General features: G+C 40.3%; 1 protein-coding gene across 6 annotated transcripts in view; it reads right to left on the reverse strand.

Annotated features, from left to right (window-relative positions):
* TRIO (trio Rho guanine nucleotide exchange factor) overlaps window positions 1-15,958 on the reverse strand; it is a 270,904-nt gene that overhangs the window by 181,882 nt on the left and 73,064 nt on the right. For all 6 annotated transcript variants that reach the window (XR_014474954.1, XM_083188252.1, XM_083188251.1 and 3 more), the window contains exons 10-13: window positions 15,238-15,360; window positions 12,083-12,274; window positions 10,092-10,261; window positions 8,795-8,969 (exon numbers count right to left, since the gene is read on the reverse strand). Coding sequence is in view for 5 of the 6 variants with exons in the window: in XM_083188252.1 (XP_083044378.1) it covers window positions 8,795-8,969; window positions 10,092-10,261; window positions 12,083-12,274; window positions 15,238-15,360 (660 nt within the window). In the remaining variant the exon portion in view is untranslated. The remainder of the gene's footprint in view (window positions 1-8,794; window positions 8,970-10,091; window positions 10,262-12,082; window positions 12,275-15,237; window positions 15,361-15,958) is intronic.

Consider the following 15,958-nt stretch of genomic DNA (forward strand, 5'->3'; position numbering starts at 1 on the left):
GCACTAAAAAATCAGGTGCGATGCGACAGACGAGATGCCCGAGATTTCCCATAGGGAACAATGTTAAATGTCTCAATTGACCCGATTTTCCTGTTCAATGCCTCAATTGACCCAATTTTTCCATAGGAAACAATGTTAAATGGGCCACAGAGGCCAAATAGGCACCCTGAAGTGAATAATGGCCACCCGAATTGTTAACGCCACCCCACGATCAACGTCAACCCGAAGCGTGGCGAGCGCAGCGAGCCCGCGAGGGGCGGCGGTACGCGTCCTACGACCTTTTCATACCCCCACTATCCACGTCGGCGTGGAGTTGAGAATAGAAAGTGTGGCGAGCGCAGCGAGCCACCGAGCCCGAAGCGTGGCGAGCGCAGCGAGCCCCGCGAGGGGACACGGATACCTTCACAGGTATCCGCGTCCCCTCGCGGGCTTCACAGCTGTCCGCGTACCCACGCGGGGCTCGCTGCGCTCGCCACGCTTCGGGCTCGGTGGCTCGCTGCGCTCGCCACACTTTCTATTCTCAACTCCACGCCGACGTGGATAGTGGGGGTATAAAAAGGTCGTAGGACGCGTATCGCCGCCGCTCGCCACGCATCGGGTTGACGTTGATCGTGGGGTGGCGTTAACAATTCGGGTGGCCATTATACACTTCAGGGTGCCTATTTGGCCTCTGTGGCCCATTTAACATTGTTTCCTATGGAAAAATCGGGTCAATTGAGGCATTGAACAGGAAAATTGAGTCAATTGAGACATTTAACATTGTTCCCTATGGGAAATCTCGGGCATCTCGTCGGTTGATCGCACCCGATTTTTTAGTGCATTCAATGCCCGAGATGCCCGAGATTTTTTACTAACGATGCCCACGATCAAAATCGTGGGCGCCCTTCTAAGTAAAGAGTACCGGAAACTTTAATCAGCGCTGTGACGCCAGATTCAGGGCTCAGTACTAGTGCACTTATATGGAGGGAGGGCACAGGAAAAGCTTCTGCAAATTCCAGCAGTGTATAGCTGAGCCTACAGTATAATGGTGCCGGAGCTGTGCTCAGCTACACTCCCGGAAACAGCAGAAAAAAGTTTTTTTCCTCCCTCTGTGTAAGTACAGTAGAGGCCCTTAACCCGGCAGGGCATCACTGATTGAAGTCCCGACTCCCTCCATGCATTTGCAGGGGAGGTGTAATGTCCGCTACCACCTCACACTCCCCTACTGCCACCTGCACATCTGCCCGGCAGCCAGTGGGTGCTGCAGGCGGTATCCATAGGCATGCACACCCTAATATCATGCACCACCCCTCACAAACTGTCAGCTCATGTATTAGATAATTCCTTAATTGCGCTCTTACCACCTGGACTAATGGGTGGTCAGGGTACATTCCTTTTCAAGTTCTTTTTCACATAATTTCCTTATTCTTCCAAAAGAGTTATAACAGGTCGAAAGAATAAAGGGAGTAGAACATAGTGTAACCAGTTTAAAAAAATCAGTTATGATGATGGGAAATCCAAAATCCTTCTGCTATGGGTCATGAAAAATTATTTCCTTCATCGCGGGTATTGCTTTGCCAGCCTCCCCCCCCCCCCCCCCCCCCCCCCCCCCCCCCCCAAGCCGCGTGGCTCCATAGTAGCTGCATCCCCTGCACCCTCTGTAGCTCTGCAGTTTCACCACTGTATAGATGGGCCAAGTGGTTCTTATCTGATGTCTTACAGATGTAGCTTCACTCAACATTGCTGCATCAATTGCCATGTGTGAGATCAGTGGCAATTGGTGCTGCCTGATCACCATGCTCGTGCATCTATGTTGGGTGCGGATTTGCTGCGACAAATGGTCATGGGCGGCTGTATCCTATCACAGCAACGATAAAAGCGGCTATATCTGTATTCTATGTATTTACCAGCATTTACCATCTTCTGCCTCTCTTGGTCGTTGGAATGTGCCCTGCTGAGTGGTCAGCACCCTGCCCTAAAACAATTGATGAGCTATATATAATGTTCTTCAACACTCAAATAACCTGAAAATACCACTGCATAACCTTTCCCTTTGCAAAAAGTGTCTTTTCAAGTTTTTGTTACTACGATTAACAATCATACAATATGGCAGGTCACTGTGTAATATGCTCAAACTACCTCGATGGGGAGGGGAGGTTGGAATGACTGCTTTCTTTACATGTTATGTACATTATACAATCAGATAGATAGGAGTAGAGGTGGAACTGGAAACACATTTTACCTAATTCTATTTGTGGAGAAATATTTGACGACTGAATAATAATAATAATAATAAAAAAAAACTTGTTAGAAAGACATACTTCAAATAAATAAAAAAAACACAAATCAGTTTCCTGTGTCCACCTTATCTGGTTTTCCTAAGATTTCCATTGGTATCATTTAGAAAATCGCATACAAGTAACATTAATTTTATCACTACTCATAGGATGTAGTTCATTTCAAACAGTGTATGAGGCCAGGAAAAAAATCAATATCGAAATCACTCCAAAAGCACAGACTCGCCTTAGGAGTTCACCAAAATAAACCGCAGGAAGTAATGAACCGAAGTAATTGTAGCAAGAGGCATATCTACTGTAGCTGCATGGCTGTAAAAGTCCCAATTTCGTTAGCAGAGAACAACTTGTGTTGCTTTTTTTCCGAAAACTGCAGACATTCATTTTAATCGTTTAAGGAACAGTGTACGTTCTGTACTTGGCACATATGCGCTTGCATGATTGTACTTTTAACATGGTTATTGTTAGTAAAAAATCCAATTACCATCTAATTTGTGTGGATAAAGATGATGAGAAGTTGTGTATCTAATACTTATAAACTACAAATGTAAATATAGGGTTCCCACGGCAAGCACCCAAATCACTTTATGCTCAATCAGCTGTCATAAATTCCAAAAATTATTGTCCTCCCAGCAGAGACTGCTACATTGCAGACATTCCTATTCCAACCATGTTCTGAGAGCGCTGCATTCATATAGAATCTAGATACCCACAAAAGCTTATACAATTTCTAGGAGTGCCAGTAAAAACACTGGCTTACTGCCTAATTTTTGGCAAAAACTTTATTTGTGAAACGGCTTGAAAACATTTCAGATCTAGAAAGTAAATAATTTTTTTCCACATAAATTTACTGTTATAATGATAACAGAAAGCCTTTCCTTAACAAGTAAAGGGACTGCGCAGGCCAATATTATCTCATGTCTGGTGACCTAAGTTAGAACAATCGCTTGTATTGACAATTAATGAACACATACACGCACTGCCAGTTGTTAGACAAATAGAAGCATTGACTATTAAATGGACAAATACAAGTACTGCTTATTATCTAAACAAGCACTGCTCATCAATTAACAAATAAGCACTACAGGTCGAGTATCCCGTATCCGAATATCCGTTATCCGAATTATTCCGAAATACGGACATTCCAGAAAGTGAAATTTTTTTTTTTTTTTTATAAAAACTCACTGGGGACATTTGTAACAGCACTACTGAGGACATGATATGTAACTGGCACTATATATGTACAAGACAATGATTGCTTGGCATTCAAATTCAGTGCTGAGATAGTACATACATTTTGTTGCACGTTTTTGAAACCTTGTTTTTTGAACAATTAAAATATATTTGTGTGTATTTTATGTGGTAATAAAATATATTTGTGTGTATATTATGTGTTTATACAGCATAAATGCAAGATACTTCAAAATACATCATTGAAATATTAAAATATTCCGAAATACGGAATAATCCGTTATCCAAAATTCTCCTGGTCCCGAGCATTTTGGATAAGGGATACTCAACCTGTATAATATTAGGTAAGAATGCCAGCACGGCCTATTAATTAACAATGCAAACATTCATTATTTACTTAGAAAGAGAGTTTAACACCAAAACGTTGTCTGCGCCTCCACTTTCACATGTATAAAATAAAGGTATTATACAACCCTTTTTGAACTGTACTGTATGGATGCTCTGGTACAGAATCACAAATATATTCTCATCAATTGGATGTCATAATCATGTGAAAATAGAAAAGAGAGTGGATCATAGCGTAACAAAGTATATTTTAATACAGTAAAATCCAAATAAATGCTTTTGGTTCCCTCCTGGGGTAACAAGCTAAAAGCACAATTACCAAAATAAAATGAGAACCTTAATGAAAAGAGTTCTCAAACAAGCATAAAAAGCATAACAGCATCGGAATCAGCACATATCATGAGGTGGCAGAAAGTCTGCAATTACCAGAAAGCGTGGAGAACTGGATGTTATCAGTTCTCAGTAAAGCATTTCAGGGGATGACAGCTTGATGTAATTATTACCAGTCCCGGACCGCTGCAGCAAGGTTCCTGGCTGGTGTCTTCCTCAGAAAATGTGAAGGTCCTTTAGTAGCTGTAGTCTCGTCGCCAACGCGTTTCAACCACTACTGTGGTCTTTTTCAAGGCTGTAGTAAAAGTCACTATTGTCCACTCATTTAAAAAGGGTGATAATCAATCACTAAAACGGAACAGCTGTTCCTATTGCCGTGCTATGCGGCCAATCATCAGTGCTCGCGGCGGTCACGTGACCCGATACTGTGGGAGTGTTTATTCAGGTCTTCCCTGAGGTCCTGGCGTAGTGATGCCCTTACTTAAAATGGCGGAATCTATACTTCCGGCCATACATAACGCTGTTAGAAGTGATCCTCTCCTATTAACAGCCCCAGTGTATCGCGGTCACGTGATCTCTTAGGATACTGAGAAACATATATTACACTTTGTCAGATCAATAGCTGAATTCATCTTTCATAGGCATCCATTATATCTAATAGAAAAAGGAAAAAAGTTTTTTTTAAAGAATGATCCATAAAATAATATCCTTATGCAGAAAAGGAAATTGGAGATACAATAGAGATACAAAAGAGAAAGGGATTTGTCACATAGTGCAGGGTTACAGAAACCATTTGATCTCAAAGTCCGAGTTTAACCCCTTCGGGATCAGGGTGTCAAACTCGTATATCATCTCCATCTCCTTTTTGGCTAAAAGAGTGGAGATGTTTTTTTGTCTCATATTGGTTTTAACCATTTTTAACCCTACAAATTTCCAAGTGTGGAACAGTTATGTACTGTTTTAAAATGATTGGATAGAGAGTGCGTCTCCAGGCCTTTCCGTATATTCCTGAGATGTTCTCCCAGACGGACTTTTAATGGCCTGGATGTGCGGCCTATATAATTTAGACCACAAGGGTACTCAATCATATAAATTAAATTACTTGTGTGACAAGTGATAAATTCCCGCATAGTATGTTCTTTTTTTGTTTATCAATATTTTCTCAACTTTTTTGTTCCATCACTTTTTACCCCCAGCACCCTAAACAAGTCCCACAACGATGAAAGCCCTTAGTCCTTATATTGCTATCTCTTTGTGGTGGGAGGAATGCACTCTTGACTAGAGTGTCCCTCAAATTAGGTGCTTTTTTATATATAAAGGACGGTTTTAACCGAAGGGCTTCACCTAACACTGGATCCTTTTTAAGGATATTCCAGTGTTTGTAGAAAGATTTTTCTATTCTTTTGTGTTGTGTGTTATATCCTGTAACGAATGCCCACTCAAATTTGTTATCATTCGTTTTAAGATTGCTTTTCTTTGTTAAAAGACTTTCTCTATCCGCTGTTTTCACTTGTATTATGGCTTTATTTATCATTTCTTTTCTATAACCACATTTCTCAAATTTGTCCACCATTTTTGTAGCCTGTAACTGATAATTCTCATCATCAGTACAGTTTCTTTTTACCCGTTTCAGTTGACCACTGGGTATCGAGTCTAACCAATTATGGTGATGACAACTGTCGTAGTGAATATAAGTCCCTGAATCGGTCGGTTTTGAATAAGTCTTGGTGCACAATTTGTTGTTTTCCACAAATATAGTTAAGTCTAGAAAATCAACACTTTCTGTACTGATGTTGTATGAAAGTTCTATATTCCAGTCATTCTCATTTAATGCTGAACAGAAGGAGTCTAATGATTCTTTATCTCCTTGCCAGATAAACAATATATCGTCGATATATCGCTTCCAGGACACCAGGTTCGCCCCATGCCGCCCTTGTGGCCATATTTGTTGTAACTCCCAGCTCTATTCAAGAGTGCATTCCTCCCACCACAAAGAGATAGCAATATAAGGACTAAGGACTTTCATCGTTGTGGGACTTGTTTAGGGTGCCGGGGCAAATCCCTATCTCTTTTGTATCTCCAATTTCCTTTTCTGCATAAGGATATTATGTTAAAAATCATTCTTTTAAAAAAACTTTTTTCCTTTTTCTATTAGATATAACTATGAAAGATGAATTCAGCTATCGATCTGACAAAGTGTAATAGATGTTTCTCAGTATCCTGAGAGATCACGTGACCGCGATACACTGGAGCTGTTAATAGGAGAGGATCACTTCTAAGCTAACAGCATTACGTATGGCCGGAAGTATAGATTCCGCTATTTTAAGTAATGGCATCACTACGCCAGGACCTCAGGGAAGACCTGAATAAACACTCCCACAGTATCGGGTCACGTGACCGCCGCGAGCACTGATGATTGGCCGCATAGCACGGCAATAGTAACAGCTGTTCCGTTTTAGTGATTGATTATCACCCTTTTTAAATGAGTGGACAATAGCGATATGGATATGTGCCGATTCCGATGCTGTTATACTTTTTATGCTTGTTTGAGAACTCTTTTCATTAAGGTTCTCATTTTATTTTGGTAATTGTGCTTTTAGCTTGTTACCCCAGGAGGGAACCAAAAGCATTTATTTGAATTTTACTGTATTAAAATATACTTTGTTACGCTATGATCCACTCTCTTTTCTAATTTTCACATGATTATGACATCCAATTGATGAGAATATATTTGTGATTCTGTACCGGAAGCATCCTCTACAGTACAGTTCAAAAAGGGTTGTATAATACCTTTATTTTATACATGTGAAGGTGAAGGCGCAGACAACGTTTTGGTGTTAAACGCTCTTTCTATGTGCACTTTCTGTGGGGTAATTTGGGAATACCCCTCTATCACCATCCACATATTTGCTGACTTCGCCTGAGGCGCACTGTGTCAATACCATTTTTTATTTCATATTCATTATTTACTATACATACATTGACAATTAAAAAGCAATACTTTGGTTATTAACTTAGAGTAGACCGATATACAGTATGATGTCATAATTTGTTACCTTGTATCACAAAAGTGGTAAATCTTTTGGTACTTGTTTCCTAGCAAGGCGCCCATCGCATCGCAGACCATAAGGAGGCATACGATGGCATGCGATGCGATGTTACGCAATGGCAGCCAATGTTATACAATTTTAAATTGTATACCATCGCATTGTATGCCATATACAATGGTACACAATTTAAAATTGTATAAGCACCCTAATGGGTGTTTTCAATGTTAAATGTGCCCCCTATAAGATAATTAATTGTATAAGCACCATAATGGATGCTTACTATGTTAAAAGCACCCCCAACGCCACCCACACTATCAACGCCAACCCGAAGCGTGGTGAGCGCAGCGAGCCCGTGAGGGGCGGCGGTACGCGTCCTCTGACCTTTTCATACCCCCACTATCCACGTCGGCATGGAGTTGATTTTATATAGTGTGGCGAGCGCAGTACCAGCCAATCAGCTCCTACCTGTGAAGTTACAGCCTTGGTTTGAAAAATGAAAGGTAGGAGCTGATTGGCCGGTGATAAAAACTAGACAGTTTATTACTTCACCGAGCTTAATAAATCTACCCCTCTAAACCTACCACCATAACTTTTTCAGTTACAATAATTACAGTAACCGCTTTCAGATCGCAAACCCAGGTGAGACTCGGCTTTTGAACCTGGGTCCAACCCAGGTCCGAACAGGCTCAGTGCCTTTCATATTGCATTTTCAACCTGAGTTTTTCCACAGTGAACCCGGGTCACCCATGTTAAAAAGTGTGATGTGACTTAAAATGTATTTTCTGGCTCACATTAATGACCTTTCAAGGTAGAAAAGGAGGAGTTGGGGACTGCTGTGGGTAGTGCAGCAATCATGGCTGACAGAGCACGTCTGTAGTCCAAACTGCTGGCTCCTGTTAAAACCAAAAGGCTGCAAGCTTCTTTGTGCTGTTTTTGTAAGTTATTGCATCCTTTACCGTACCTGTGATTTGCTTGCGGATTTCAGCTTCTCTCATTATCCACTCGGCAGTACTCTCACCTCCGCATTGCTCCTATTTGCCATTCTGAAAATGCTGTATATATAAATAAAGCTCCTCTATGTGATCAGTGTGATACCTCTTGAGTACAGGGCCAATGGTGGTGACATCGTGGCGGGAGACACAAACAGCAGCTTTTTCTGAGACCTGGCTTGAATATGCTTGGACAGAGGGTCGAAATGCTGTTGTTTGACATCGACTCAACAATAACCCGGTGTGTTGAAAGGGGTAAAAGACTGTTGGGATTTCAATTTCAGGATTCTGCTGATGGGATTCTGACTATTGGCAGACTAATGGGCCCTACATATGGAGCGATATTCAGGCATTTTCTGAGAGATTTGACATAATTTCAATAAATCACTAAGAAAATAATTGAATATCGCTGTGTGTGTAGACCACACAGCGATCCAAACGTACTAACACCGGAGCGAAGGTGGGGGGGGGGGGGGGGGAAGCGGAGGTGGGGGGCGGCTTCTGATGATCTGTGGTGGGTTTTGCTAAAACTTTTAACTCAAAAACAATATGAAAAAGCTACTGTGAGAAACCACTAGAATTATAAACCTGAAAATCATCAAAATATATAACTTACATCAATAGCATCTCTTTCAAATATTCGCAACTGCAAGAAGAGTTCTAGTTTTATTTTTCGTTCTTGAAAAAGCTCCGCCATCTGAGACTGGGCTTCATCCAGCTGTTGAAGAACACTTTCAATATGATTGATAGAGCTGTTGTGTGGAGTTTTGTTACTGGAGATAGCTGAATCCCTTTACATAAAAAACACACACAAGAGAAGTTTGTTTCCATGTATGAACACTAAAAGTAAATAAAACATATAATAAGAATATAAAAAATTAGGTTTGCTAGCGAAACAAAAAAACAAAACACAGATGTGATCCAGTAGAAAGGCAAAAACACGTTTCAAATTGAAAGTACATAAATCCAATTATCCACGTGTGTGTGTGTGTGTGTGTGTGTGTGTGTGTGTGTGGGGGGGGGGGGGGGGGGGTATGGAACACGAATGCTCCTGGACTTTCTCCTTGATGTATGATTACTTTCATCTGTGATGAAACACCTTTCTTATCCATTAACCTGTGCAACACAGGTGATGGTAATCATACTTTAAGAGGAAAGTCCAGGAACAGAGAATTGTGTCCCTCCTGGCGAGGGTCATGTTGGGAGGTATGACAAAACTCTGCATGGTACCAACAGTGCATCATATAGCCATACTTATACCACTTGCAGACAGCAGTGGCTAACTAATTCGGCCATTACCTGGCATTTGTATTGGGGGTACACACCGTGCTATAACCAAGGTAATACATTTGGAAAAAAGAATAATGATCTCACGCTGAGCACAATGAAATAGGACACGCTGTTGAAATATATAACAATTACCTGGCATTTGAAGCGCCGGATTATTTGGCCAGATGCTGTCAGACTCCCTTCACACAGGAGAGCAACAATTTAGACCCAGTAATTTGCTCTATTACCCTGGGTTTTCACCTGTGTGAAATGGTCAACCAGGATCTTAAACTCCGGGTCTTCGACCCTGGTTATTTGCAGGGGCAGAGTTTAAGATCCAGATTGACCCATTCACACAGAAAAAGGACCTGTGTATTCCATTAAATTCCAGGGTGTAACTGCTTCCCCCGTGAATTTCATTTTCTGTGTAAAAAAGCTAGTACACGCATAATAATAATACTTGCTAACTGAATTGAGCCCACAGAATAAAAAACAAAAATCATATCTACAATGTATAGCTATATGTACATTAAAGGCAATACAAATCAAGTATGCTTTGCGCATAGAAAAAAGAACACTACATCATCGGTCAATAAAAAATAGTTTCAATATTTACAAAAATACTAATATGATATGCTAATTACCTAAGCTGTTGGATCAAATCTTCTCCTTCTTTGATAATATTTACTGTAAACTGTAAAGTTGTTTGTTGTTGCTGACCAAAGCGTTTTATTAGATCCTGAACAGCTTCTACTGACTCCGCATATACATCATCTAACAGCTCTTTCTGTAGGTCCTCCATCCATGTCCATAGCTAATGATGCAAAAACAAAAAAACACAAATTTAAACTTGCCTTCACCACCTCAGGATACTATCCAATAAAAAGTAACCTTTACATTCATACTTTAATGTCTGTAAGCGGACCGTTTTAAATTGTAGAAAATCAAACATCTGAGGCTTGGGAGTGGCAATGTTTAAAAACACTGCTGTGTTCAATTTACATTACAGGTGACATTTGATGGGATGCGATTTTTCTAAAATCACACATTATCACATTTTCTCAAATCGGGATTTTTTTTTTAAATCGACTATTTAATTTAATGTGAATTTGCAGGTGAAAAGTGTGATATGGTGCAATTTTTAGTCATGAAATTGTGCAAATTTTAGTCATGAAAATGTGCAAATTTGTGGACATGTGAAATTTTGGAGACATGGCAGTTATTAGTCAATTGGCTATTGTATTACTACCTTCCAGTTTACCAGGCTTAATACATCTGCTTCAATTTTCCTGTAGCTTTTAATTGCCCATTATACTGTATAAACATAATGGAGCGGATGTAAAGTAGAGCACATATTAATATGCTCACAGTATCACCTTATGCTCAGACAGCCAAAAGTAAATTCTGGGTTGTTAATTTTTCGCCTTAGCAGTCGTTTCCACAAAAAATATGTGGATTTGCGGATCCACGTCTTTAACGATTTTCAGATTAAAATTGGAAAAAATGAAATACAATGAATAGATGGAATGTGAATTCCATTTATTCTTTGCAGAACTGTCCACTCTTTCAAAGTATTTCCATGAAATCGGAGCATTGATTACCCCCCTAAGGGTTCAATATATTAATAGAGAGAGAATACACTTATATAATATAGATTGAATATACTTTATTATTGAAGCAAAGAAGAAGAACATCATGTGTAATATTAATGGTTTATATAACACCGCTCTGGTTAAAAACAGAAACACACAACCACTGCTACCACAAAAGTGATAGTGGATTTTACTATATATCACTAATATCTGGACTGTTCGTGTGCATTCAGGTCCAATTTTGGGAATGCCTGTGATACTGGTATGAAAATATGAAGTGGAAAAGTCTCTGAATTAGGGGGTATCATTATCCCAGATGTGGCTTCGGCTAATAAAAATAGACGGATAAGGCAATTAATGACCGGTGATCATTATCGCAGTATCCAATTAGTGTCTGCTTTTAGAGGCCTAAAATGGACCTGCAATCAGGCTAAAACTCAAGGGATCCGAGATAAGTTCCTCATGCCAAGTGTTATCGCAGGTCCCAGTGGATGCTTAGAAAACCTATTAGCAGTGGTGAATCATGGGTAATATTAATGTTACATATAACACAGCTCTGGTTTAAAACAAAGAAAAACAGACAACAGCTACCTGACTACCCACCGATAGCAGGATATCACCCTTAATACCTCAAGTTGAGTTCCAGTTTAACTGATAACGTCAGTGGAACACCGCTTTTGAATCTTGCTTATTCCCATTTTACAGTATTTAAAGTTACTTCTGTATTTTTGGACTTTGTGTTGCATCTTTTGTCTAAAATTTGACCATTTTGGCTTCAATAAAAAAACCTACCCAGCCCTAAAGAACATTCACTTACAGCTCAGAAAGAAAGATCAGAGGAAGAGGTATTGATGTTCTAGTAATACATTAGACAATAATTTTGCTGCTACAGTATCCATCAAACATTTTTATTTTATTTTATTATCAGTCATCCTAGAAATCATTGTAATTAAAAAAAATACCAAAACTCCTTGATGGAAGGGTATGAAAGGGTGTGAAAGGCAGAATTAGACATAGTTCTATTAGTTACTATTTGTGCATACCTCTTTAACATGTGAGTGAAGTGAAACAGACATGTCTAATAAAATCTTTCGCTGCTCAACCCGTCTGACAAAATCTTGGATTCGGTCTTCTAATTGATGTGCTGCTTGGTATATTTCTTCTGGGTCACATTCTCCAGTTTGTGCCAACTGCTCTGCAGCTTCTAGCAACTTGTCAGCATTGGTGTATGTATTCTGTTATAGAAATAATCCATATTTTAACAGTAAAAGAAAAAAAAAACACAAACTTTTATAATGAAGATTTAGTTGAATCAACAAGAAAAAGAAGTGGCGCTGGTATTGATGAAATAATCATACAAATATTTAATAACAATTTAAAATAACATATCATTAGACATTCACATACAATAATAAAAATAAGAATAAGAAAAATAAGGTGGATCAATAACGGGACCGGAAGCTGAATGGATTGGACCCAAGAAAAATGGAAATGGGTGGTGGCTGGGGTAATAAGGGGGGGGGTTGCCCAATAGTTACCACTGTTGGTGATTAGGATCCAGTCCCACAAACAGATTTCCAATGGTCCTCGAATGGGTGCGAGAGTGGGGGCCACAGTAAGTTGGAGGCCCAGTGGATGTTGTAGGGCTGTAAACTGTTTAGGCCGCAATTTCCCACATCGCTTAGAGGCTCCAATAGGGGGATAGGATCAAATAGCAGGTGTCCTCAGGGTTGGAAATTTTAAGACCAACTGGTCAAAGATCTCAGTCTGTGGTGACCAACCGTGATTCCTGCTTGGAGAAATATCCACGTGGTGTCGGCAATAGTGGACCGCAAATGCGGGATGGTATAGGGGCAATTGTTTCCCAGAGCTTGGAAATAGGCACCCAGTGCACTGAAGGTCCAATGAGTGAGGTCCAAGTGTATTCAGCTGGTGCTGGTCCAGGCTAGGGCCTGACGCGTTTCGCTGCTTGTGGCAATGCAGCTTTATCAAAGGCTGCCTTTGATAAAGCTGCATTGCCACAAGCAGCGAAACGCGTCAGGCCCTAGCCTGGACCAGCACCAGCTGAATACACTTGGACCCCACTCATTGGACCTTCAGTGCACTGGGTGCCTATTTCCAAGCTCTGGGAAACAATTGCCCCTATACCATCCCGCATTTGCGGTCCACTATTGCCGACACCACGTGGATATTTCTCCAAGCAGGAATCACGGTTGGTCACCACAGACTGAGATCTTTGACCAGTTGGTCTTAAAATTTCCAACCCTGAGGACACCTGCTATTTGATCCTATCCCCCTATTGGAGCCTCTAAGCGATGTGGGAAATTGCGGCCTAAACAGTTTACAGCCCTACAACATCCACTGGGCCTCCAACTTACTGTGGCCCCCACTTTCGCACCCATTCGAGGACCATTGGAAATCTGTTTGTGGGACTGGATCCTAATCACCAAGAGTGGTAACTATTGGGCAACCCCCCCCCTTATTACCCCAGCCACCACCCATTTCCATTTTTCTTGGGTCCAATCCATTCAGCTTCCGGTCCTGTTATTGATCCACCTTATTTTTCTTATTCTTATTTTTATTATTGTATGTGAATGTCTAATGATATGTTATTTTAAATTGTTATAAAATATTTGTATGATTATTTCATCAATACCAGCGCCACTTCTTTTTCTTGTTGATTCTGTTTTCTTGGGGCTGACTACCCCTTTTTAAGTGGCAGCTCTTGACACAGCACCCGTGGTAGCGCCTGTCCGTGCACCCTAGGGAGCACAACACCATTCCCAAGATTTAGTTGAAATAGCATTTATGGTCCAATGTACTAAGCTTCAAAAGTAATAAAATGGAAAGTGAAGTACCAATCCGCTCCTAATTGCAAAGTTACATGTGTTGGGAGGCTGCTTGGTTGGTGGTTTCTAACTCTCCATTTTATCCCTTTTCATGGTTTAGCGCATCCCGTCCTAATGCGCACATTCATGTTATCAGGCTTTCTAAAGAGAAAAAGATAAATCACCATTAAGGGGGGTATTTCATCTGTATTCCAACTGTCGGTATGTCCTGACAGTCGGAATCACAGCTGTTTTCACCAGCTTGACGTCAACTCAATAGACTGTATTCAATGTTCCAACTGCCGTAACTGCAGTGGATTGTTGAAAACGGGCATTTTGTCAAAAAACGACAATACAGATAAATCTTGTAGCAGGCGAGTCTCGGCCAGGATGGTGAGTCCCAGCCAGGATTAAATACTGAACTGCCAATATTTCCACCTGTTGTGAATATCGGCAAGGATTAACTACCCCGCTGAATCAGAAAAGTCTCTTAAATTCAGTCTTCATATATCTATATGGATCACATTTGCAAGCAATATTTACTGCCATCACCACTAAGAAAATAAATCTTGATTACATTATTCATCAAATAAATGACATAATTCTATCAATTACCAAACTGCATAGAACAGGGGTTCACAAACTTTTTTGAGTAAAGGCACCCTAGAGTATCAGAATATTTTTCACGGCACCCCTATGCTAAAAGTTGCTTGTTACGGAATTTACAAAAAAATATTACCGGTAAATTAAGAAATTTGTGTTTACATGTCATCCTTCGGTTCAATATTTGCGGAGGGACCAGATTTGCTTCTGTATGCCAACCTTTGTTATTATGGTCAGCCACCACCACTGGTTTTGAGCATTGCATTGTCCTGGGCAAATATGAACCACCAACTTGAGGCACCCCTGCAATTGCTCCGAGGCACCCCAGGGAGCCACAGCACAAAGTTTGGGAACCACTGGCATAGAACATTGGTTTATGGAATATAGTAAATTAACAACATTCTTCTTAATTAAAAAAATGGGGTAAAAAAAGCTTTAATCAATGAAAAATTGCTTTTGCTTTCTGACTAACCCTCAAATGTTAAATGACCCTTGTGGTGTTTTATTCCACTTGCAAATATGTAGATAAAAATGAATTTACCCTATACTGACTGATATCTTATTATAGGGTTATTTATTTTGACAAGGCAACGGCTTATTTAATCCGCACCAGAGGCATTGCAAAATTACAGCAGACATTTTGAGCTTTGAGTTTAAAAGCAGAAATTACAAACTTGAAAATGTAAACTTCATAAGAAATAAAAGTAACAGAGGCTTTTACGTGAACATAGGGGATAAAATATAACTAACAAAATGAAATGTCTCACCTGTGCAACCTCCTCAAAATCCTCATGGCGTTTCTGCAATGCTCTTGCTCTGTGAAGAGATTTTCCTACTCCAGTGTGCTTACTGAGAAACGCTTCACCGTGGTTCTGAATCCAATCCAACACCTAAAGAGGCGATAATATTTTAGCTTCAGTAGTGGACAGAGGGGGGGGGGGGTTCAGCATGGGTACTCTGACTGGTATTAACCAAGAAAATGTACTGTACTCTATAGAAAGCATTAAATTTTTCAGCAAATTTGTGCTTCAGTAGATCCACTGTGGGATCGGACCAGACGGGCTAGCCTTCAATCTTCACGAGCATCAATGAGTCCTGGGCCACCCACGATCCTGTTACCAGTTGATCTTCCTGTGACTATTTTTATTACTTACTACAGGATGAGTATGCATTATGCAAATATGTTATCAAAATTATTTTGAAAACCAGTTTCCGGAAAGGATTATTAAAAAATGTTGGTACTTATGTAATATCTGGGCTCCCGTTTTTCTTATGAGACCGCATCCCCTCGCCACGCTTCGGGCACGGTGGCTCGCTGCGCTCGCCACACTATATAAAATCAACTCCATGCGTAGTTGGATAGTAGGGGTATGAAAAAATGGGGCGCATTTAACATGGGAGCCCAGATAATACATAAGTACCAAAATGTTTTATTATTTGTTGCTAAAAGCACTACTGGGGACATGGTCTGTAACGGACACTACTGGG

Source organism: Crinia signifera, chromosome 5 (assembly GCF_055691185.1).
Source record: "Crinia signifera chromosome 5, ASM5569118v1, whole genome shotgun sequence".
Taxonomy (NCBI): Eukaryota; Metazoa; Chordata; class Amphibia; order Anura; family Myobatrachidae; genus Crinia; species Crinia signifera.